This window comes from Heterocephalus glaber, unplaced genomic scaffold, assembly GCF_053883595.1.
Source record: "Heterocephalus glaber isolate CG9 unplaced genomic scaffold, H.glaber_assembly_v1.0 deba00001531, whole genome shotgun sequence".
Classification (NCBI taxonomy): domain Eukaryota; kingdom Metazoa; phylum Chordata; class Mammalia; order Rodentia; family Bathyergidae; genus Heterocephalus; species Heterocephalus glaber.
This window is the reverse complement of record NW_028258329.1, coordinates 5,834,143-5,856,912: the sequence shown is the minus strand read 5'-3', so window position 1 is coordinate 5,856,912 and position 22,770 is coordinate 5,834,143. Positions and strand designations below refer to the sequence as shown.

The 22,770-nt window shown below is 52.9% G+C and overlaps 1 protein-coding gene across 5 annotated transcripts in view; it reads left to right on the top strand.

Moving 5' to 3' along the window:
- Window positions 1-20,021, top strand: part of Lrrk1 (leucine rich repeat kinase 1) — a 151,379-nt gene extending 131,358 nt beyond the window's left edge. For 3 of the 5 annotated variants that reach the window (XM_021264742.2, XM_021264743.2, XM_021264744.2), the window contains one exon: window positions 1,662-20,021. In XM_021264742.2, the coding sequence (XP_021120401.1) occupies window positions 1,662-1,839 (178 nt within the window). In that variant the 3' untranslated portion in view covers window positions 1,840-20,021. The remainder of the gene's footprint in view (window positions 1-1,661) is intronic. The other 2 variants (XR_015441803.1, XR_015441802.1) reach the window with 2 other exon arrangements.
- Window positions 20,022-22,770: the final 2,749 nt, after the last annotated feature.

Here is a 22,770-nt window from a genome sequence, read left to right as displayed (position 1 = left end):
AGCATGGGGAATCCAGGGTCCCTGGTGATAGCCCAGCAGCCCTGCGGGGGCAAAGCAGGGACCAGCTGGGGTCCTTTGGGCAGATGAAGTCCTTCCGGGTCCTTCTGGGGGACTCAGCAAACACCGGCTAAGTTGAGCTTCAGCCTGTAGCCAAGGCCGCCTTCCTCTGGGTGCCTGGTGTCCCTGTACACCAGGTCTGCCTCCAGGGCTGCGTGCAGGAGAAACAGGGGTCCCTGCCAGTGACTCACCACCCTTCCTGCCAGGGTGACCCACCTGCACACCAGCACTGTCGAGCCAGGTGACATGCCACAGTCACTCCTCACGTGGCCAAGCCTGGGGCGGGTACCACCAGGAGGCGTGGCGGTGCCCAACCTTCGCATATCTGTAAGGACAGCTTGGCTAAGTTACCATCTACGTGGCCGAGATGTGGGCCTGGCCCTGGGCCACAGTTCCCAACAATATCGCCGTGTACGCTGACTCTGGGGCCGAGGCAGTAAATCTCCCCTTGAAAAGCCCTTGATTCAATGAATTCAAATTGAGTACATACGCCTGAGTGTGCCTGTGTGTGCACATGTGCTTGCACGTGTACTTTGGAGCCTTTCCACTTCACACTAGGCCTGTTTCTCTGCAGCATGAGCTACTGCTCATCTGTAGACAAAGGTCTTTATTTTATATGGAGCATGCAAAGGTGGAGAAATCCCATTTGGCCTGTTTCCCCCACAGCAAGACAGTGACCAAGGAGACTTCCTGGCAGTTTTACTCCCTGGCCTGCCACACTTGAGCTTTCTCAGTGACTCCCGGGGCTCTGAGAATGGTTCTAGAAACTAGATTATGGTCTGCTCCTAAGCCCTGGCTGAGTGTCTGTGGCAGACTTGAGCCAAAGTAGTCCCCAGCTAGCAGATTGGGTTTCGGGGATCAAGTGGGTGTGCCAAACCCAGGTTGGTTGACCTTACTGTGCTTGCTGTGAGTGTCCCTTAATTTTTACCTAGTGGTCTTTTTCCTGTTCATCCCCCAAAGCCAAGTTTTGCCCAGGCAGCCCCCTGAAAGGCAGGACCTGGCAAGGCCATGGGGGAGTCAGAGGCCTCTGGGCACCCTGGTTGCAGGAAGCCTCGGTGCCCAGCAGGATGCATGCAGATGGCACGTGCCCAGAGGTGACCCGCCAGCCCTACAGCATCCCACAGGCAGGGAGGCTGCAGGAGCTGCCCACTGAGGCCCTGAGGAAACTGGTACTCACGGATCACGCACATCAGTCCACAGCTTTGTGTTTCCTAAGCATGTAGGAGTGGAACAGACAATCCCATAGAGCTGTAGCAAAGAAACTGACTGACTTCAGCTCAGTCACGGGCCGTGCCATGGTGGGAATTCAGGCTGATGGCATTTTCTGGGCACTTCGAGTTCTGAAGGCAAGGATGGAAGCATGCGTTACCTTCCAGAGTCAGTCCCTCACTGACAGAGCCCATGAGCGTGAATTGATGCCCTCGGCCTTTGTGAGGTTTATGATGCCTCAGCCCCCCTGTGGGCCCAGACTGGAGGGCACTGGAACACATCCCAGAGCCAGGCTGGCACGGTCTCCTTAGCCAGCTCTGAGGATGTGCAGGGGAAGGGTCCCAGCCCGACCAAGTGGGGACCCCATGAGTTTCCTCAGACCCCTCTCTCTGCAGGCTGCTGGTGGATGCAGCTGTGGTGGCAAAGGACACCGTGGTGTGTGGCTTTGAGAACGAAAACACAGAGTGGTGCCTGGCTGTCTGGAGGGGCTGGGGCGCCAGGGACTTTGACATTTTCTACCATTCCTGCGAAGAGCTCGGCCGGCTGGAGGCCTGCGCGCGCAAGAGAAGGTAATTCCTGCCGAAGAAGCCTGGTGTGGCCCGGCTGGCCGGGACTGCAGCCTCCCGGCCCGCTGCAGTCTCCGGGGACCCAGAAGTCTAGGGGTTTTCCTCCTAACCCCGACCTGCTAAGAAGTGCCGAGAAGTTACCTGCCTGGTGGCGCGGGTGTGGAGTTCTCAGGTTCTGCAGGGCACTCACCCAAGCACTCCGCCTTCCTGTTGCTGGTTTACAGCCTAAGGGAACGCAGTGGGGTCCTCGAGAGGCACCTCCCCGCCTTCCATGGGCTCTAGGAGCAAGGGAGGGGGACCCCATTGTGGGCTGGGTCCCCCAAAAGGAGGCAGGTCCTCCTTGGCATAGTGGAGCTGCCCGTGGGGTTTTCAGCCCCCGTCTCAGATGGAATTACACTAGAGACTCAGGTGAGGAGCAGTTTGGGCAGGGCAGGAGGAGGGCTGGACCCCTGCCCCTTCCCCAACACCCCAGCCTCTCAGCCCATTTCACAAGCTCCAGAGTCCCCAGAGTGGGGCCCGGGTCGGGCAAGCCGAGATCAGGTATCTCCGCTCAGCGAAGTCTGTGTGGGAAACCCCACTCAGGATGCTGGGCGAGGACTGTCACCCAACCCGGGGAATGAATGAGCTCCTTCAAGTGCCACAGCCGGGAAGCCCAGTATGAGAGGGCCACTCACCTTCATTTTTCTCCCACCAACAAAGGGAAAGGGAAACCCCATCTGCGGGCCTAGAGAAAGGGCCATGTGTTTATAGCCTGGTAAAATAACTTGGACGCAGCTGGAGCACAATCCCTATTTGTTTGAACATCATAATCTTGTTTATCACTTTAACAGAATAAGTAATATCTCAGCGGTCACCTCTGGTTGTGAAATCACATTGTAGGGGGCTTATACCAAATCATGGATTTGCTAAACATTTACTGCACATGTGGATGGCAGACTGTGAAAAATGAAGTTGTTCACAGGGGACGGATGGGCACAACAGCAACATTTGTATAAATGGTGTGCATGCACACACACACATGCACAGGCAGCCACATCTTCGCCCAGAGTGATTATTTAAGGCTGCTTGATCCAGGACGGGGAGTTTGGATGTAAGAGCAAACTCTGCCTCAAGTTCTTGAAACTGCTAAAATTAAATTATAAAGATCAAACGTGGGATTTGCTGGGGTGTGCAGGCAGATGTGAGTCCTTGTATCTGAAAATAAACAGACTCTCAAGAATGCAGCTGTGGACTCAGTCTCTTGAGTGCTGTGACAGCAGTGCAGGCTCAGGCCTTCTCGGGCAGGAGTGGGCGCCCCTTCTCAGCCCACTGCTGACAGCCTGCAGCTGCCCCTGGCAGTTCGTTTGCCACAGGCTTGGGGTCCCCACTTCCTTTTCTGAGCCTGGGCCCCAAGTCCTGGGGGTGGAAAGTCTGTGCCTCTCACCCACCTCACCACCTTCTCCCACGCTGCTCCCCAGCAGGGCCTTGGGGATCTCTGCTCTCTACCTATGCCCATACCCCAAGCTGTCCACTTGCCCCCCAAAGGCAGTCCAGGTCCTGTCCGACCCTCAGTCATCTATGCCCTGTGTCACAGACCTGCAGCCTGGCAGCTTTGCAGACACTGAGGCTCTCCCACAGCCTAGCCCTCTTGCTCCTGCCCATGGGCTCAGCTCTGCCCTGGCCTGGGCCCCTGGGATGAGAGCCCTACAGAGCCGGAGGAGCAGACTTCTTCACACCATGCTTCAAAACCATCCAGGAAATGGCCAGTGAACTTGGCTGCATGAAAATTAGGAACTTAATTGGAAAACTTACTACATAGTCCAAAGGTGGGCAACCAACTAGGAAAAATATTTGCAACAAAACAGAGACATAGCTCACTTATATTGCACGCAAAGAGTCTGTACTTCTTAATTAAAAAGAGAAAACCCTATAGGAAAGTGGGAAAGGGCTGAACAGGCAACTGTCACAAAGAAATGCAGCTCCACCCAGCAGTCACAAGACTGCAATCAAATGCCATCTGCTGCCCTCACACTGCAAAGGCTCAAGGGTCAGCAGTTACTTCTTGCACACCTCCTACATGTCAGACATCATGACTAGGACACAGGTTATCATACAGATGAGAACCTCAGCTTCTGGGAGCTTACTTGTGCTGTGTGGGGTGACAATGAACACAAAAAGAAATGGTTCGCTAGTGACGGAGGGGCTGCATTTCACTGAGGCTGTGGGATCCCTGCGTGGGGAAGCACCATCTGAGAAGGGCATTTGTGTGGGGCTCTCAAGGCCCCAGGTGGAAAGGCTTGTACATGCAAAGGCCCTGTGGTGGGGCTGAGCAGATTCTTTGGAGAGACCCGTGAAAGCGACAGGAGAGCTCAGGGACTCATCAAACCCAGAGCTATAACTGTGAGTCTCTGGTGCAGCTTCTGGCAGTTTTAAGCAGGACTCAGACAGTCTCCTAAAGAACCACTTTGACTGCTTGAGTGCAGGAGGAGAGACCAAAGGGAAGTGATCTACATGAGGTCACTTCACAGAGGGCATTTGGCAGAATATGCTACTGTTTCCGATCCACACATACACTGTGACCTGAAGTTCCACTCACCTGTTTAATCCTAAAATATTTTTGACAGTCCTCACAATTGCAGAGCAGGGGTGTTTATTGCAGCATCTCTCATAATGGCTGAAACAAGAAACCTCCCAACCTCTCAGGGGAGAAGTCAAATTTCTGTATGAGTGACAGTCTGATGCGCTGCAGCCTGATGAGAAAGAGGCAGTGCTGAATGTGCTGCTCTGAAACGCTCTCTGTGGTATAGTATGCGTATTTTGTCTTTAAAAAGAACCTTGCTGTGCAGTGTGTATTTAGTTACCATTCGCATAAAAAATATCCCAGAGCTACGCCTATGCACGTGAAAACTATCCCAGAGGATGCTGAGAACCTTGTAGACTTACAGTGCCTCTGGGGAAGAGAATTAAGGTCTGGCATGGAGGGAAAGGCCCTTTATTTTTACTTTATACCTTTTTCCCTGCACTCTGAATTGCATGCACACCTTTTTATGGTGGTGATCCAAGCTGAAAGGGACTTCTCCCCTGGACCCAGGAAGGAAGCGCCTCACCCTGAGTCCGTCGGAACCTGTGGGGGGTGTCAGGTCCATCCCAGGCAAGGCCAGCCCCGCAGCAACCCTGTCCTGTCCGCCTCGCCTCCAAGGTCAGGCTGACCTGTAACCACCCTGGCTGTCTTTGAGATGCAGGAACAGCCCCAGGCAAGGTGGATGTGCACAGGACCGGACGGGTGTGAGGGGCTAGGGTCAGCCAGCCAAGATCAGTGAGTTCTGACCCTGGTGTCCCCTCGTCCTGCCATCAGGAGAGCACACAGCCCAGGAACAGGGTCAATGCCTTCCCTGCCTAGCAGACAACACTCAGGCCTCCCATCCACTGTGCTGCATGCCAGAAAGCAGCAACCTGTTGGATGCACTGCTTGCTGGCTGGGCTGGCACCACCTTCCCTGACTACAGATGCTGGAACCTGCAGGATTTTGGCAATGACCCTACCTGGAGGCGTAGCAGACCCTACTTCTCTGTCCTCCAGGGCCAGAGTGCATGCTGCTATGCAGGTCATTCCTCACGCAGGAAGCATTTGGGCAGCCTCAGAGGCAATGTCATGAAACAGACTCCCCCAAGGCTCAGGAAAACCTGCAAGCATGAACTCCCAGATGTGAGCGTGCTGCAGCCCTGGAAGGAGCACATCTTCCAGCATGCCAGGGCCTGGGCCTGACACTCCCTGCACCTCTAAACGCCTAATGATAGTTCCCATCCAAAGCCAAGTCAAGCCAAATCTAGGGGGACGTGGGGGAGTGCATTAGCGATAGTAGCACTTTGACAAGCACTGTGGCAGAATTTGTAGCTGCACCACTTCTGCTCAATGGCAGACCTTGACTGTTCTGGCACTTAGTTTCCCAGGCACCTTTGCAGGCAGAACTGGCCCTGGGCTGAGCTCCATCCAGGGCAATGTGGACATGATGGTGAGGGGCTGAATCGAGAAGAGCCCTTTCGGCCCCACCGGTGCCTCCCTGTACCTTGTAAGAACAACAAGACGGGGCTCCTCCTTGGGGTGCTGGGAGGCCCCTGGGATGGTGATGGGAGGCAGCTCTCTGCCCCAGCCCTGGCTGCAGACCAACGGCTTCTCATGACATCATGAGATTTTAAAAAAACACTTCCTCGTTATGCCTGCATCTTTCAGTTCCCAATGGCTACAGGCAAATCCAATTCCTCAGTGTTCAGATACATTTTCCATTGGCCCTCCCGGAAGACTGCAAGTTCGCAGGTAGGCCGGCGCTCACACACACCTGTGCGTGTTCAGGCAGGGCTACGCAGTGTGGCTGCACAGGCCCCAGCACTGACTTCTGCAGTCACGAGAGCAGGGTGTGATCTGTGAGCGTTCCCCGGGGCAGTAAGCAGTCATTTTGTACCAAAACACGGCTGCAAAGGGGCCTGGGACTCAGCCTCAGCCCCCAAAGGCCCAAATTTAGGGTTTGATGGCTTTGATGTGGAGTTGAAGCCTCACCTTTCGTAAGTTGCCCGCCTCTGTGGCCCTGGTTTCTTCTCAGTGAAACAGCCATGACTGTTCCTCCATCAGGATGGGCTGGGGACCAGGGGAGACCATGTGCTACTGCCCTGGCCCAGCTCCCCACCAGCCCAAGACCTTCTGTGAAATCTTCCCTGAGAAGCAGGCCTGGTTCTGTGGCTGTGAAATAGCCCGCCTGTCAGAATAAATTTGTGCTTTCTGAAATATTGGCCAAACTTTTACTAACACCTTTGTTTGATGATTGAGTTAAGGTGCACACACAAAAATAGACTGATTCATGTATAAGATGATAGCAATATTTAGGAGCCTCATTTTGGGGAACATGTTTGGAAAAATGAAATAAGAATAAAATAAGATAAATTTCCGCCTGGCCGCTGGCAGGCTGTCACCAAGGCTCATCAGGCTGCATTTCGTAGTCCACAGCGGTCGGTTAGTGGGTAGGGAGAGGCCCTGTGACTAGGGATGGCAAGCCAGTGCTGAGAAGGGACATCTGTCACCTGCACTGTTTATGCGAGCTTCCCACGTGCCCCATTCCACTGCCCTGAAATCCAAAGCATGAGCTGAGGAGCTCTCAATCTGCCTTCGTTCTAAGGAAATGCAGCTTCATCCCGCAGCTCTCAGACGACCCACATGGATGCAAAGGGTAAAGCTGGGAACTGGGAACCGGGACCTGGGGGCTCTGTTAACACAGCTCACTCAGCCTGTCCTGATGGGTTTGTGGCTCTAATGCCCCCAGCCTTCCGTACCAGCACCACTGGCTCCGGCTCCCCGAGACAGGCAGCACCTGAAGGGAAGGGGCAGAGAGGTGAAGTCTCCACTGGCAGAGAAGTTCCACCGTAAAAGAAAGGTGTGGGCAGGTGGAAACATCACAGGAGCTTCAAGAAGACCAGACCCAGGCGGGGAGGGACTCGGACCTCTGGGATGGACTCTTGTTGTCAAGCGCACAGCTTATTTAAAAAGGAAGTAGATGCCTATGGTCATCAAAGATATTTTCTAGCTCCATCATTAAGAGTGACCTAAAGAGTAGCACTTTCGTACATCACCAAAACTTGTACACTCTTCTAGGTCTGGAACCTGCGACTGTGGAGCAAGACCACACACACACACGTAGCACAGCATACACAGAGGTACAGAGACCCACTGCACACACAAGGCATGCATATATACACATATGCACATATACAGATACATTCAGCACATGTATGCACTACACACATATACACATCGCACAAATACATATGCACACACCATACCATACCCACACACCTGTACTATACATGCGTATGTACACACAAAAAATTTACAACGGGCCTGGAACAGCCCAGATATTCAAAGGCTTTTAGGGCAGTAGTCAAAAGCCAAAGGAGTTGTCTGAAAAGGAGCTCACTCTGGCCCAGCTGTGACGACTGTTAACTCATTATTGAAATAACACAATGCAATGATATCCAATGAAAGGCAGTGGCGCACAAAAGACAAGTTATTACAAAGCACATAAATGATAGTTGTAATGTATAAGGAAGTTAGATCTCTCAGCACAAGTGTGCTCTGCGATGGCTCTGAAGGCTAGAGGCGTGTGCCTATAAACAAGTGGTGTCTCCTTCCAGCCCATGTGTAAGGTTACCTTGTAAAACATGGCTCCTGTGTGGGTAAGAAGAAAAAGTGAACCTGAGGAACATGCTCTTGGAAGGAGCAGGTCTCGCTGCTCAGTGGCCACCCTGACCACTAGCTAGAAAGGGGGTGGCCAGCAGTGATGGCCGGAGGATGCAGAGAGCCGGCTGTCCCCAGACAGTCCTGAGAATGAGATCCCCACCCCCTCTCAGCACACGCCTGAGGAAGGAACCTGGACTTGGCCTATTCAGATGCTAGCAAGATGTGTTTTCCATGAAGCTAGCGAAGCAGATCAATGTGTCTTTGAGACGTTTTACCCGGGGGATATCAGCCTGCAAACACACAAAGGTTTGGGAAATGCCAGAGTTTCTGGCAGTCCACAGCTGAGACCACTGAGCTCTTTGTGAGGAAAAGACACTCAGGCTGATGCCTGGGCTCGGGTTCCAGCCCCTGCCCAGAGAGAACTGTGTCCGCATCCTTATCCAGCCACACTGAGGCCTGGCCTCTCCTCCTGGGCTCGGCAGAGGTTACTGCAGGCCTAGGAAGGCTTGGACACCCTGGGAAGAGCTATGAACACCAGTGAGAAGTTGGTATGGGGTAAGGAGGAAAGAAGGAACTTACGACCTCAGCATGGGTAGCTTTAGAGCACAGTGGTCTCTCCGCATCTGTGGGGCCTGAAACTCTGTGGGGCCTAAAACTCTGAGGGATAAACATTTCATCTTGGAATAAAAACAAACAGGTGTCTGTACCAAACATACATCGGCTCTTGGCATTCTTCCCTAAATGATGCTGTATTCCAGCTATGTACGTAGCATTTGCTTTGTATGGGGTATTATAAGCAATCTAGAGGTGATTTAAAGTATTTGGGAAGACTGTGTATGTTCTATGCAAATACTGCACCATTTTATTTCAGGGACTTAGCATCTGCAGCCTTTGATGCCCACAGGTGGTCCTAGAACCACTTCTCTGTGGATACCAAGAGACAATTGCATTTGCTGTGTGACCAATATAATATTTTAGATGTTTGTCTCTTTCTTAAGGTGTGAAGTTGGCCTGATATTTTAGACTTTGATTTTAATTAAATGTTTACAAGTGGGATTTAGTAAGAATTTAAAATCAGTGTTTAATTGGAGAAATTATCAGGACTCGAGTGTTATGTATTCAAGTCAGGCACAGTGGCTCATCATGCCTGTAACCCCACCTACTGGGGAGACTGAGGCAGGAAGGTCACAAGTTCAAGGTGAGTCTAGGCAATAGAGCAAGGCCTTGACTCAAAACAAAAATTAATAAGTAGAAAGGGCCGAGGATGTTAGCTCACTGATAAAGCCCTGCATAGCCCTGCATCCAATCCCCCTTAGCGCCCCAAACCAAAGTGACGTGTTCAATGTAGAAGCAGCGTGTTAGCATTTAGACGGGTTAGCTCATGTTTAGTACAGACAGTCGGGAGGCTCACAGCATGCAGACAGTGACACGATCCAGCAGCACCCAGCGGGCATCCAGGTGTGCTCACATCTGTCAGTCAGAAGTAGACAGGACGGAGTCGCTTCGGCTTTGCTGGAATGCCCTCACCTCAGAGCTAGAGGCCGGAAGATCCAGAGGATGAGGCGTCCTGTACCACCCTCCCCACAAAGCACAGTCACCTCTCTCCCAGGCTGGACGGCCCCCTCCCCTGCACCCTAGGAGCCCAGAGGTCCCCGAAGAGATGTGAGTGATGAAAGACAGACAGACAGGTGCCGTGCCAGGCACGTACCTGTGCGACTCTGCAGAGTGAGGCTACAAGGTGTGGGACGAATCAGCCACCTCTGAGAGGCTGGGACAGCCCGCCACTACCCCGCCTGGACACCTAGGCCTCTTCTCCCTACCTAGTGACTGGAGAATGCAGACCCAATCAGGAGCCCACAGTTGGGCACCGTGGCCCCTGAGGTCTTGAGCCTTTCTGGGGGGAAAGGCAGGGTGCAGGAAAGCTGTTTCTGACATCATTGCTCAGATGTCCTCTCTTACCTACAGGAAGTAGTGAAGTCACATTCTGAAGAACAAGGGGTCGGGAGTTTAGGATATGCATTTTCAAGGGTCACAGTTCAGTCCAAAATACCCTCCTCATTCCAAAGGCGCTATGGTGGCACCTATGCAATATAACAACCAGCCGTTTAAAGAAAAGAAAATGCGCTTGCAATATAGTAAGTGAAGCAGGGAAGCCTTGGGATTCATGTTAATAAGAAATTGTTCAGAATATTTTTTATTTATCAACGTATAGATATAGATGAAAAGGCAAGAAAGACATAGACCAGACTGTTACTAATGGTAATTTCTGACGTGAGATTAGTGCTCATTTTTATTCTTTTTCTTCTGGCTTGTCCCAATTATTTATTTTGTAAAAAGAAAAAAAATCAGCTGTAAAAATATTCACTTTTCATAACTATAGAGTTACTACTGGACCAACGAGTGCACAATCTTGCTGCGATTAGTCCGCTTTGGGACTCTGAGCATTCTAGCAGACAAAAGAGTACTTTTGTTGGAGATCCAGCTTCCAGAATCCAGAAATAATCCACTATTCAAGTGATAGCCAGTCATCTTGTTCCTGTAAGGCTGAACAGGAATCTTATTTCTCCCAGGAGAGGCTGTATGAGGCACATTCTGCGGTGCAGAGGATGAAACCCTCATGGTGAGACACAGAAGCCATTTCCTGGAGCCAACACTTCTGCCTTGGGTGGGGGCTGCTGCTGGCCCATCCAATCCCAGCCCTCGTGAATGTTGACCCTTGAATGCCAGTGGCATAGGTGCCAGGCCTCAGGAGAGTCTGGTCAGACCCAGGGGCACTGGGATACCTGGAAGGGGATTTGCACACCCTCCAAACCCACCTCCTGGGTCCAAGTTTCCGAATGAGAGAGAGGGCAGCTGCCACAGACACCACACCTCCCACAAGCATGGATGGCATGCACCGGGCAGTGCCCACCCAGCATAGACCCCACAGAGCTGGCAGCGGCTTCTGTCAGCCTCCAGGGCCAGGCTTCCAGCTGCGCGCTGCATATTGGAGGACTTTCAGATCGCCGCCATCCAGACCCCACTTCCCTGCCTGCCATTTACAAGGACTAAGGCCCAGGGCCCAGACTCACATGACCACCTCTCCCTCTCTTGTGGGTGGCCTCCTTCTCCGTGGAGCTCTCTCAGGAGGTGCTTGGTAAATGCTGGTGGCCCAGTGTGTTCTGCTATTTCCACTGCCTGGATTTATGGCTGTCATCCAGCTCCCTCTGGACACCTGTCCCCACATGCTCCTCAGATCCCTACTTCCGCGTCTAGGCTAGCTCAGACCCTTGGCCCAAGGCTCCATTGGTTCTGGGATACACTAGCCCTCCATGGGCTGCTCCCAAGAGCCGTGGTCCCTCAGAGCGCTCGGTGGGACCAGGGCGCTCCCAGCCCATGCCACCAATGTTCCATCAGTGCCCCTCTCTGTGCCCCTCACTGGTGATGGCCAGGTTCTTTCTTCAGCTAGATCAATGCATGCCCACGGTGGCCAAGGCCTGGGGCCTCATGGCCACTCTCCTCTAGGGGAGTCGCCATATTCTCCACCCCAGTGGCCACGGCCCACCACTTGGTAGCTCCCTGGCCTGCATTAATCAGCTTCCCATCACTAGAAATGAAATGCCTGAGATAACTACCCTACAAGACAAAAGGCTGACTTAGCTCACTGTTCCAGGGGTTGCAGCCCCAGACTGGGGAGAGGGTGGGGGTGCCCGATGACAGTGGTGGTGAGCACACAGTGGGGCAGAAATTCACCTCAGACCCAGGAAGCAAAGAAAAAGACTGGAAGTACCAGGGTCCCTAAGGCCCCTCAAGGGCACATCTCCTGTGACCCAAGCACTTCCCACCAGCTCCACCTCCCAGCAGCCCCACCTTAACACAGGGACCTTGAGAGACACCAAAGCACAGCAGGGCCTTGGCGTCCTGGCCTACACGTGGGAGGCTTCCAGGGACAGAACTCCATGTGACTCGGCGCAGTGGGGCACAGCAAGAGCAACAAATGTGCAGCTCATCCAGCCCTCAACATCAGTGATCCATTTCCTTGGTTTCATGAGCCTCGGATGCATGTTCCTGGGCTCGCAAGCACCACATTACCTGGCTCCACTCAGCTCTTCACCACATTCCTAAGGAAACCAAAGCCCAAAGCCAGCAAGAAGGTCTGGCGTTTCTCAGCTGGGGCCAGCACGAAATTTGTATCTTTGAACTCTGGCTGCAGATGGGATTTGGGACTCCCAGTGTGTCCCTCCTGGACTCAGGTTCAGCGCCCTCTCTGGCGTCATCTGGAACTTCACAGTGCTTCTCCTAGTCCTGGCAGGCCGGGTATGATTGACTTTCCAGGAGGCACTTTCTGCTATGTCTGACCCCTGCCTTCCAAGCCCACACCAGTCCCAGAAGAGGACCCTAGACAGCGCTGCATGTGGCCCTGGTGTCCACAGCACAGGGCAGAGCCAGCCTCTGCACGTCCTCCTCTGAGAAGTGGTGTGTACCTTGCAGGGTGAAGCGACACCCATCCCACTGGCCGGAATGGCCCTCCGCCAAGTGCAGCCAAGGCCTGCTCTGACACCCTTCTGCTTGCACAGCGCAGCCTCCGCCCGGGGGCTGCAGAGGAGACTAGAGGAGGAGACAAGAGGTGGGATGGTTGGAACCAGAAACCACCCCCACCTCTGCAAGAGCCGCCTCGGGCCCGAACGCCTCAACTCAGAGGTGGCTGGAGAAGTGAAAGCAAATGGACTCACTGTCTAGATTTTATTTATAAAAATCATTTACATTTGATCTAAAGTACACTGAGGTGTGTGCTGCCCTCACGGAAATGTATCTGCTCCTCGGTGGACCTGGGGAGCGCATGAAAGACTGGAGCAGCCTTCACATTGCTGGTGACATGTGCAGAGTTGTCCCCGTGAAAGGGGAACCAGTAGCATGCACTTGGCAAACTGCCACCCTCCATCACAAGAGAGGAGCCCGGGACCCCTGAGCACAGGGAGGGACAGCTGAGCACAGGGGCCTCTGCTTGGCCCTGTCACCCCAAAGCCCAGCGCCCCGTTTATCCCAAACCTCCCCCTTGGGGTTGCACCAAGGACCAAAGGATTTGCTGGAACCCAGCCCAAAGGCTGTTCCTCAATATGGTGGACGGGCAGGGTTTGGAGACACAGACCCAGGTTCCAATCTTGCCTCTGCCATTGCCCACCCAAACCCAGGACAAATGTCTCGGCCTCTGACACCCCTGTTCCCTGCTTGACAAAGCAGGAAAGTGACAGGGCTGAGCTAGCTATTGCACACAGTGGGGCACACAGTGAGGACTCGGCAGTAAGGGTGTGGGCACCAGAGACCTCCACTGAGAGGGTCCTGTGGGCGTCACGTCCCTCGGGGGCAGTGTCTCTTGGCTGACCAGGGGATCACCAGCTGCCACCCTGGTGCAGGAAGGAGGCCCCTGAGCCTTTCCCGTCAGCACTTCCTGGGAACATCCACAGACTGCAGCCGAAGACCCGTGTCACTCACACTCATGCGCACACTCTCTCACCCTGGCAGCCTTTGCGTATCCAGAGCAAGCATTGTCTCCGCCTCCTGTCCACTGCTCAAGTCATGGAGGACACCCAGAGTCAGCGCTTGGCCATGACCATTCCCGTCCTCAGCCACTGCCCAAGGCTGTCCCTGCCACCCGTACTCAGGCAGCAAGCCCCTTCAGAGAGACTCCCACCCTGGCCAGACAAAACCGCGCCACCGCCTCCTCCCCCTCCCCGGAAGGAGCTGCATGAAGGTCAGGCCCGGACTGTGAGGACTTTCGGGGAGACAGGAGGGTTGATTCAGAGTGGCGCCTGGGGGCTGGGTGCAGAGACTTCCGTGGGGTCTCCGCGCAGGTGACACGTTTTGCTCCCCAGAGCCTGTGATGGCAGGACCCTGCCTCTCCAACTGCCATGGAAGAGCTCAGCCAACCATGGTAACCAGCAGCTGGGGGCCTGGCCAAGAAGAGCCGCTGTTTGCCAAAATATAAGAACTCCTGTCCCTTCGCCGGCGCCCCAGGAAGAGGGAAGTCTTTCAGCTTCTGCACCCCTTACCAACATTCCACTCTCGGGTGCAGTTCTCACCGTCGCCGCCAGGGGGCGCCCCGTGCAGAGCAGCGCTGTCCTGAGTTCCCACCAGCCCTGGGCTGGGCTGGCAGAGAAATGGATGCCCCTGGGCTCCTGGGCCTTCTGAGAAGAGTTTGTGGGCGTGATGAGCTTACTTTACCAAGTGTTCCCGAGTATGACCCCACCTGGGAGAGAAGGAACCCTTGTGGCCGCGTGTGGACATGAGCAAACACCAACCCCCGCGGCAGCACAGCCGCGGCCGGAGGCCCACAGGAGCCCTGTGTGCCTGGGGGCGGGAAAGGGGCTCTTCTGGAAACTTTCTCATGGACGGCTTGCATTCCTTGTGCAAGAAAGTTGTAAAACTGTAACTTGGCTTCTCTGCACTTCTATCACAAGCTTGTTAAATCTGCTCTCTGTGACAAGCATGTGATGTGTGCGCATGTGTGTGCTTTCCAGTGTGCACGTCGTATGCTGTGCACACACACGATTCAGTCCCTCTCACATGCAGCCTAATGGCCAGGCACATGGCCAGGCAGGGCCCTGGGTCCACTCTGGGGGCCTTTGGTGACCTGAGTGTCATGACACAAAGGAACAGAGGAGATAATGGAGGAGGAGTCAGGAAGCTGGAGGAAAAAAATAATTGTTCCTGTAACAGCCTCTGGACAAAAATAGCTTCTAGAACTACAAAGACCCCGGATGTTCACAGCTGGGACCTACCAATCCTTGCCCTGACCTCAGTACTCCTCAGAACTCCGCTACCATCACAGAAATTATTCTGCAAAGCAGAGCCTGTCCCTTACACAGCCAGGGCAAGGGATGGAAAAAGGTGCAGTCCCAAGGCCCCTCACCCTCAGCTACAGAGGGAGGCTGTCGGCAGGAAGCTCTGGGTCTCTGGGGGACCCTCCAGCCCCCACCCTGGTTGGCTCCAGGGTGAGGCTCTGCTGGGCAGCCCTCCTTCCAGCACCACAAATCGAGAGCCAAGAAACACAAGACCCAAAGCCACAGGAGCAGCCACAGATTTTGAGGGAGGCTGGCCAGGCCCAGGCAGGCCAGGATAATTCACTAAATCCAGTGGCCCTTGGGCTCCTGTTAACCCTGAACTTGCCCAGCTGTGAGGAAAGAGAAAGAGGTCCCCCCATGCTCTGGGGCCCAGCTCCCTCCTGGGCCTGTGAGGAACTGCCCAGCAGCTGTTACGCCTGTCTGTGCAGCTGGATTGTGGGTGGGCTGAGCAGAAAGGCAAGCCAGGGGGACTGTGTCAGATGACCACAGCAGATCTCACATCCCTCATCTGTCCCATTCAGAGGTGGCATCTTTGTCCTTCCCTCCTTGAATCATGAGGGTCTATGACTTTTTCTAAACAATAGAACGGGGTAGAGATGAAGCGGCCTGACTTCCAAAACTCAGTCAAAAAAGGTAGTGAGTGTGGGCACTCACTTCTGAAGCCCTGAGCCACCAGATGAGGCCGCCATGCTGTGAGGGAGCCCAAGCTGCACAAAGGTCATCACTGGAGAAGACACCTTCAGATGGTTCTAGACGTTTCATCCTCCTCAACCATGGAATCTTTGAAGTTGAGGCCTCAGACATTACAGGGTAAAGACAAATGTCCCTGCTGTGCTCTCTCCAAATTCCAGACCCACAGGACCATATTGTGGGAAGACACTGTCATATACTACTAAGTTTTGGGATGGTTTATTACCACACAGCAGTGACTGGAACAAGTGGCCAAGAAAGAGGGTCAGAAAGCTGCAGCAATCAACCTTCTTACTCCAAATGCTGTTGGGACCCAAGAGGCCAAGGGTGATTGGAGAGCCGACCCTTCCTCGGCAGATTAATGACCCTTCCTCAGGGACCTGAGTGCTGTCTCTCAGGGCACAGCTTCACCATGAGCTGCCATGGCTCCAGGCCCAGGGAACCAGTCAGCAGCCCTTCAGGCCTGAGAAAGAGGCTGGTGACCAAGGACTGGCCGCTCACGCTGGCTCAATGTTTCTGGGCCAGATGGTTGAATGAGGGCTCAAGAGTCATGGGCTACGATAGCAACCAATGCCTCCAGAGTGCCAAAAGCAAACTACTGCGGCTGTGGGGTGGCAAACTTGGACAGGAAACACACCTTGTATTTGCCATTTGTTTCTGGCCCAGACTGCTGCTGGGATCCTTCTGTCATTGGCCACTGTGAACCCTCAGGAGCAGAAAGGACAGAAGTTTGTAGGAAAGGAGAAAGGACGGCAAGCAGGTGGCTGTGGCTATTAGGTGGGTTTGCCAGGGGGCTGGGAGCCTGACCAAAGCTCCCAGCTCCAGGGCCCAACTGACCAACAGCAGCCGGGGCCACAGGAAGTCAGCAGCTGCCTTTGCTGGCCACCAGACTGTCTGCAGGCAGGAGCCCCGAGAAGCTGCCACACAGATGCTGTTATTCTCCCTGCTGAGAGGCCAGCCGGGACTCGAGCGGGAGAGAGCTCCGAGGTGCGGGTTTGGCCTCACAGGATGTGGAGCCGGAAACACCCTTGACCTTCTCCCATCCCCGCAATGCACCTGGGAAACAAAGGCCCAGCGAAGCTGCCCCCCCAAAATGTGTTGTTGCCGGAGCAACCTGGCCACAGTGCTGACCAGCCTGGGAAAAAGTTGTTGTTCACTGTGGGGGGTGGGTGTTTGTTTTCTTTTGATTTTCTTTTTTAAAGCCTAGACCAAATCAGCTTTTTAAAATGCTGCTCCAGGGCACTGTGCCTTTCGCAGATGGCCTGAAGGGAGAGATCTTGGGAGAGTGCAGTGGACAGCATTCAAAGAGAAATGCTCACAGATTTCAAAATAGCTGTGCACTGCTCCTGCCTCCCGACACGCACTTTGTCCTGTGTGTGCCTGAGACCACAGGGCCAGCCTTGCATGTGCCCATCTTGTTCCAGTGGAAGCTTTCATGTAGGAATGAAGTCAGAAGACCACAGATTTTGCCCGAGATCTGGTGCAGGGGCCATATTTCTCTTCTGAGAGAAGGTAGGAAATTTAACACGAAGGAGGTTATTTGTCATTATTTCACGTTGCCACACAAGTTCAGTTCATTGTCACATCGGACCAAACAGCAGCACTAATCCAGGCCTGTTGGTGAGAAGAGATCAAGATAGAATGAAAATCATTATTACAGAGTTAGGGTTTCCCTTCTTTCACAGAAAGCAAATCCATCTTTAGGAGGTGCCTTCTCTGCCTGGGCTCTGGACTGGAGGCTCCTTCCATCATTTAGACAAGCTCAGAGCCCTGCTGAGCTGAGCAGGGTGACACCTTCTCAATTCTGAGCTGCCACCATGGTGCCCAGCATAGGCCGTTAGCTCCCAGACCCTAATTCTAGCCTGATGGGGCTTCAGTACCCTCCTCAGGCCCACCATGCTGCCCCTCCCCTGAGGCGCCCCTATGGCTGAGTGGTGATGTGGCAGCTCGCCAGCCTCCATCTGCAGGACTGAGCCAGAGAAGGGAGAGAGAGCAGCCAAGCGTGGGGGTGTACTTCCAGGTGCCCTTTCTGCTTACTGGACGCATCAAGAGCAAGACACAAGAGAAAGAATTCAAAGTGGGTCAAGCCATTCCTACCAGAAATACTGTCCATCAGCTCCTAGGTGGCTGTGGCTCTCCTGTATGGATGACCACAAGTGAGAATGCCCCAGAGCAACCCCAACTGGGAGATCATGGTGGTCTAGAAGAGATCTGAGGTGGTGGGGGTCAGCAGAGCTGGTGACGAGCTCTGAGATTTGTGGCTTGTCCCTGGGACTGGGCCCACTTCTGGTTCCTGCTGGATGAGGTCAGGAGAACAGAACAAGCCTCCACCTCAAGCCTGTACAACCAACTGTCCCAGGGGTTGGGTGTAGGTAGCACCAAGAAGATGAGATGCTATAAACAATAAGTTAGAACAGTAGCCAGAAAACCCAGGAATGAATGAATGATGTGGGGAGATTGCATCAAGGTGACTGATGAACAATATTTGTCCTCCTGCTTCTCCCCTAAATTCTAAAACATACAAAAAAGGTGTTTAGGAGAATAAATTAATTCCTGGCACTGCTAGGGAAAAGGGAGTTGTAACTGGCTGTATTTTCCAAGATGGCTATAAGAATATGTTTCATTACACATGCTTTTCTTACAAGAGACTCTGACACTTCCCATCCATCACTGGGGTCTCTGTTTCTTCTCCTGGAGCCTTAGTGGAACTGTGACATGACTGCAGCGGAAGTGAAGCCATGGTTCATAAAATCTGATTCCATTTCTGCCTGGACTTCTGACCGTGCTTGTGAGACTCCATGCTGTGAGAAAGCTCAAGACTCATGGAGATGATGTTCCTTCTCACACCCTAGAGGAGTTGGGCCCCAGCCACCAACTCACTGCGATCCTATGGAAGCCTCTGAGCAAGAGCTACCTAGATGAACCTAATCAACTCGCATGGCCATGAGAGAACAATACAAATGACTGTTACCACAGCCACTGTAATTTAGAATGATCTGCTGCTCAGCAATAATAATATAGCAATAGCAATAGTCAACCAGAGCACAGATGCAAAGTGGACCAGAGGTCTAAAAACTTGGGATCAGACTGAAGAGGAAAACAAAGCCTCAAATTCTAGAAATTGAGGGAACAGCTTTAGAGTGCTTCTAGTTTATCCAGGACAGGTACAGGGGACAGACAGAGCCCCAACTCTGTCTTAGGGTGTCTCCATTCAGAAGACCATTCAGTGGCCCTCCTCACCAGGCAACACATTCCTGCTTCTCACCCACAATAGCTGCAGGAAATGGATAAACCACTTAACAAAGGCACCAACAGGAAATCCCAGAGTCTAAGATGGGCACTTCATGAAAACATTCTAAATAACTGAGAAAAACCCACTACAACATAGAGGTAAGAATCCCAACCAAGAAAATACTTTTTAAAAGTAAGGTATTGAGACAAAGAGATGAAGGTTTTAAAGCATAATAAATATATTTAGAAAAAGATCAGGCTGCTATAAAAAAGAGAGCCAATGAAAGCTCTTCAAAACTAGACATTTGATTATCAAAATAGAGATGGACAACCCTGAAGAATAGTTCTTAAAATTAAGGACAAAGCAGCCTTCAGAATATCATACAAAAAGACAAAGACATGAGATGTATGAAGGAAATGTGGAGAGGGATGGAGGATAGATAGATGCAGGAGTTAAAAACTATCTAATACAAGGTCCCTAAGAAGAGTGAGTCAGAAAAACACAAAAAGAAACAGTAGAAGAAAAATTTATTGAAACTTGTTCCCAAAAGGCTTAAGAAGATACTGAAAACATGGATAGATCAATAGAAACAGTTTTGGGTAGAAATGAATGATTCACCTATTTTTAATAAAGTACCCAGACCCACTCATTTTTATATGCACTCTCTACCTAACCTTTAGGAAGCAATTACCATCTGAGGTAAACTATTTCAGAGCATACAACAAAATATAAAATAAGCCAACACATTTTCCAAGAAGAACAGAACTTAATACCAAAACTGGAAGACTACACATGGTCATGGATGCAAAGATTCTAAGGTACAGTTTGCCCTCTGTGCCTGTGAATCAAAAGTATTGGGGGGAAATGCATCTATACTGAATATGTATACTTTTTCATTTTTGTTATTCCCTAAACAATATAATATGACTATTTACATAGCATTTACATTGAGATATTGTGGGAATGTGACTAAATTCATTTATGTTTCATGTATGCTTTATATGTATAGCCTAAAGATAATTCTATAAAATATTGTAAGTAATTCTCTCCATGAAATAAGAGTCATGCTGTGGAACTGTCCAGTTGTGATACTGTGGCAGTGCTCAGAAAGTTTCAGATTTGGGGCTTTTCAGCTATTCTCAAACTCTGTCTTACAGGACTGCTGTGAAGATCCAATAAGAAAATGTGTGTAAATCACCTGGCCCAAGGAAGTTTTCAATAAAATGTTAGTTATTTCCTCTCGTTGGTTGCAGAAGTTCATGCAAATTCAATTTCAGATGTAAAATCCAGGAGTGAACTCTCCTCCGATTACATCTATCTGTGCCACATCTAATCAAGAACCTGCCACAGAGCCAAACCCCAAGAAGGCAGGAGAGGAGCCATGTATGCAGCCGAGGGCCTGGGGGTTTTGCAGCCAACTAAAAACTCACTCATGGGGCTGGCCAGTGGCCCTGGCATAGTCACCATGGGTGTGGCGGTGACAGTGCTCAGGACAGTCAAATGCCAGAGGTAGGAGGCTGCAGAAATGGTGCCAATCGAGAAGCTGCTGAGTACGCATTATTTACCTGTTGCCTATTTTGCCAATAAAACACCTGATGCTCAGAGCAGTGGGGTGACTGGGATCACACAATGGGTGGCAGGCTCCAAGGGCCCAGGCCTCTCTCCAAATGCCACTGGAAGAGAATCCACACCAGATCAGGAACCCATATTCCCAGCTGAAGGCAAAGGGTCTCTCTGTTGGGATTCAGCGAGGCGCTTTGACAGCCTGATTTGGCTGGAAGACCCCAGAAGACAACTGGCCTCTCCTGCTTGTGCCAGTCCCTGGTTATATACTCACCCTTTCTAAGTATGGCAGGGGACACTGCAGGCTGTCTGCAGATGAGCCCTGGCATGGCTTTCCCTGCTGGGCAGAGTGGGCAGCTGGGGAATTGGAAGCCTGCTTAGCCACTGCTAGGGAAACTGAGATGCCACTGTCCCCTCAGACCAAATGGTCATGCTTCTCAGGAGGATAGCCAGAGTCTACTTGCCTTCAGCAAGGACAACACTGGCTCCCAGAATGTTGGTGGCTGTCACAGCTGCTCCTCACCATCAGAAGCCATCTGTCATGGGCACTGTAGCTCCTTCCTTGGCCAGGTCCCACAAACAAGGCTGGCTCTGGAGGTCTGCTCCATGGTGACAGCTGGGGTCCCCGGTGCCAGGGGAAGTGGGACAGATGCAAACCCTCTGGTTCTCAGGCCTGAGGCCAGAGACAAGCATGAGCTGAAGGCAGGACAGGAGCTCATTCATTCTGGGCCTGCTCTGAGACGTGGAGGCTGCAGGTCCTGCCAAGGGGCCAGGGCAAAAGGGAGGACAGGAAGGGCTCCTGCCCAGCCTGCCTGGAACTGACCTGCTCAGGACAGAACAGCCTGTGGTGGAGAGGTCAAGAGCCCAGCACATGAATCACTGCAGAAGTCTCCTCCATAGAGCAGCACAAGCAGTTCCCCACGCCAAATGAGGACCCTGGAGTCCCACACTGAGGCTCTGCAGCTCCAGGGGCTTTGGAGGTGAGAACTGGAATTAAGCGAGAAGTTATGGTATGAGTCCCACCTTCACCCTGCAAAGCGGAGGAGAATAGAGAATGTGTTCCTTTTCGCCTTCAATCACATGACCAGGGCTCAAAAGGAACCCACAGACTCCTGCTATGTTTTCTGTGCAGAGTTGGACATACGGTGGGTGGAGGACCCCATAACCCAGGAAATCTAAGAACATACACTGGGCCGGCACCCTACTCTGACAGCAGGGCAGGGGCCAAGTCAGACTGCACCTCCAGGGTCAGACCAGAAGAGATGGGCCCACTGGGGCTGGGGATTTAGCCCAGTGGTTTCCCTGCCTGCTGCACAACCACAAGGACCGGAGTTCTATCCCTGGTACCAAAAAAAAAAAAAGAGAGATGGGGCCATAGTGCTGGGCAGCTGGTGAGGCCAGAGGTGCCAGCCCACGGGGAAATGAGTCCACCCAGTTAGGGCACTCAGCACGGCCTGCCCTGGGGACAGTGGCATGAGGCATCCCCAGGGGAACTCGTGCCCGGAAAAGAAGGCTGCCCACACCAGGCCACAAGGACAATGGTGATTAGATGACAGCTGCCCTGCCATCTTCCCCTCTTCTCCCGGTGAGGATGGGGTCAGAACTGGAGTGAGAGGAGGAGGTGGAGGTGGAGGTGGAGGCGGAGGCGGAAGAAGAAGAGAAGATGCTTCCATCTCCCCTTCCCCGCCCACGGTTCCTGCGGACGCCACTGAAAGCCGCCACAGGGAAACAGGCGCGTGCATCTTCAATGTCGCAGGGAGGACACCCACACCCTGGGCGGCCACGGGTCCCACCGAACAGGGCAGAAGACTCTGAGGGCTTGGCTCACACGAGTGCCTTTGGGGAAGGCAGGACGCAGGGAGGGAGAGCGCTGTGAGTGGTGTCCCCACATACCTCCTCTGCAGGGAGGCAGCCGGGGGGAGGTAAGGATGCCACCTCGCTCATTCCACCTGGAAGGCGATGACTGCCGGCCTCTGGGTTGTGCAGTGACCTGGTTCCTGTCAGTGCTTAGGCACAGTCTTGAGAGGCCTCGCCCTGTCATACTCACGTCGAGGAGGACCTCGCCCGGGTTGGTTCTCTGTGAGACTGTTAGTGCCCACAGGACACCAGGTGCGGGGGGAGCGCCAGGCAGCCCCAACAGTACTAGGCCCAGCTCGAGGCCCAGGGGCTGCTTTCCTTTTCCTCAGTGATGACAGCAGTCCTCAGTGTGGCCTGCAAGGCCCTGTCTGGTCTCTCCTCTTGCTTGTCCAGACTCACCGCCCTGCCCCATGAAGTGCACAGGAGCCCGTTGTTCTGAACCAACCCTCTGTACTAGGCCTCAGTGGACCAAGCCAGAATGGAGTCCCTCATGCTAAGTGCCATGTAACCAAACTGAACTCCAAACCAGGCTGACTTCCAAACAAAACCAGGAGATTGGCAGCAACTAATC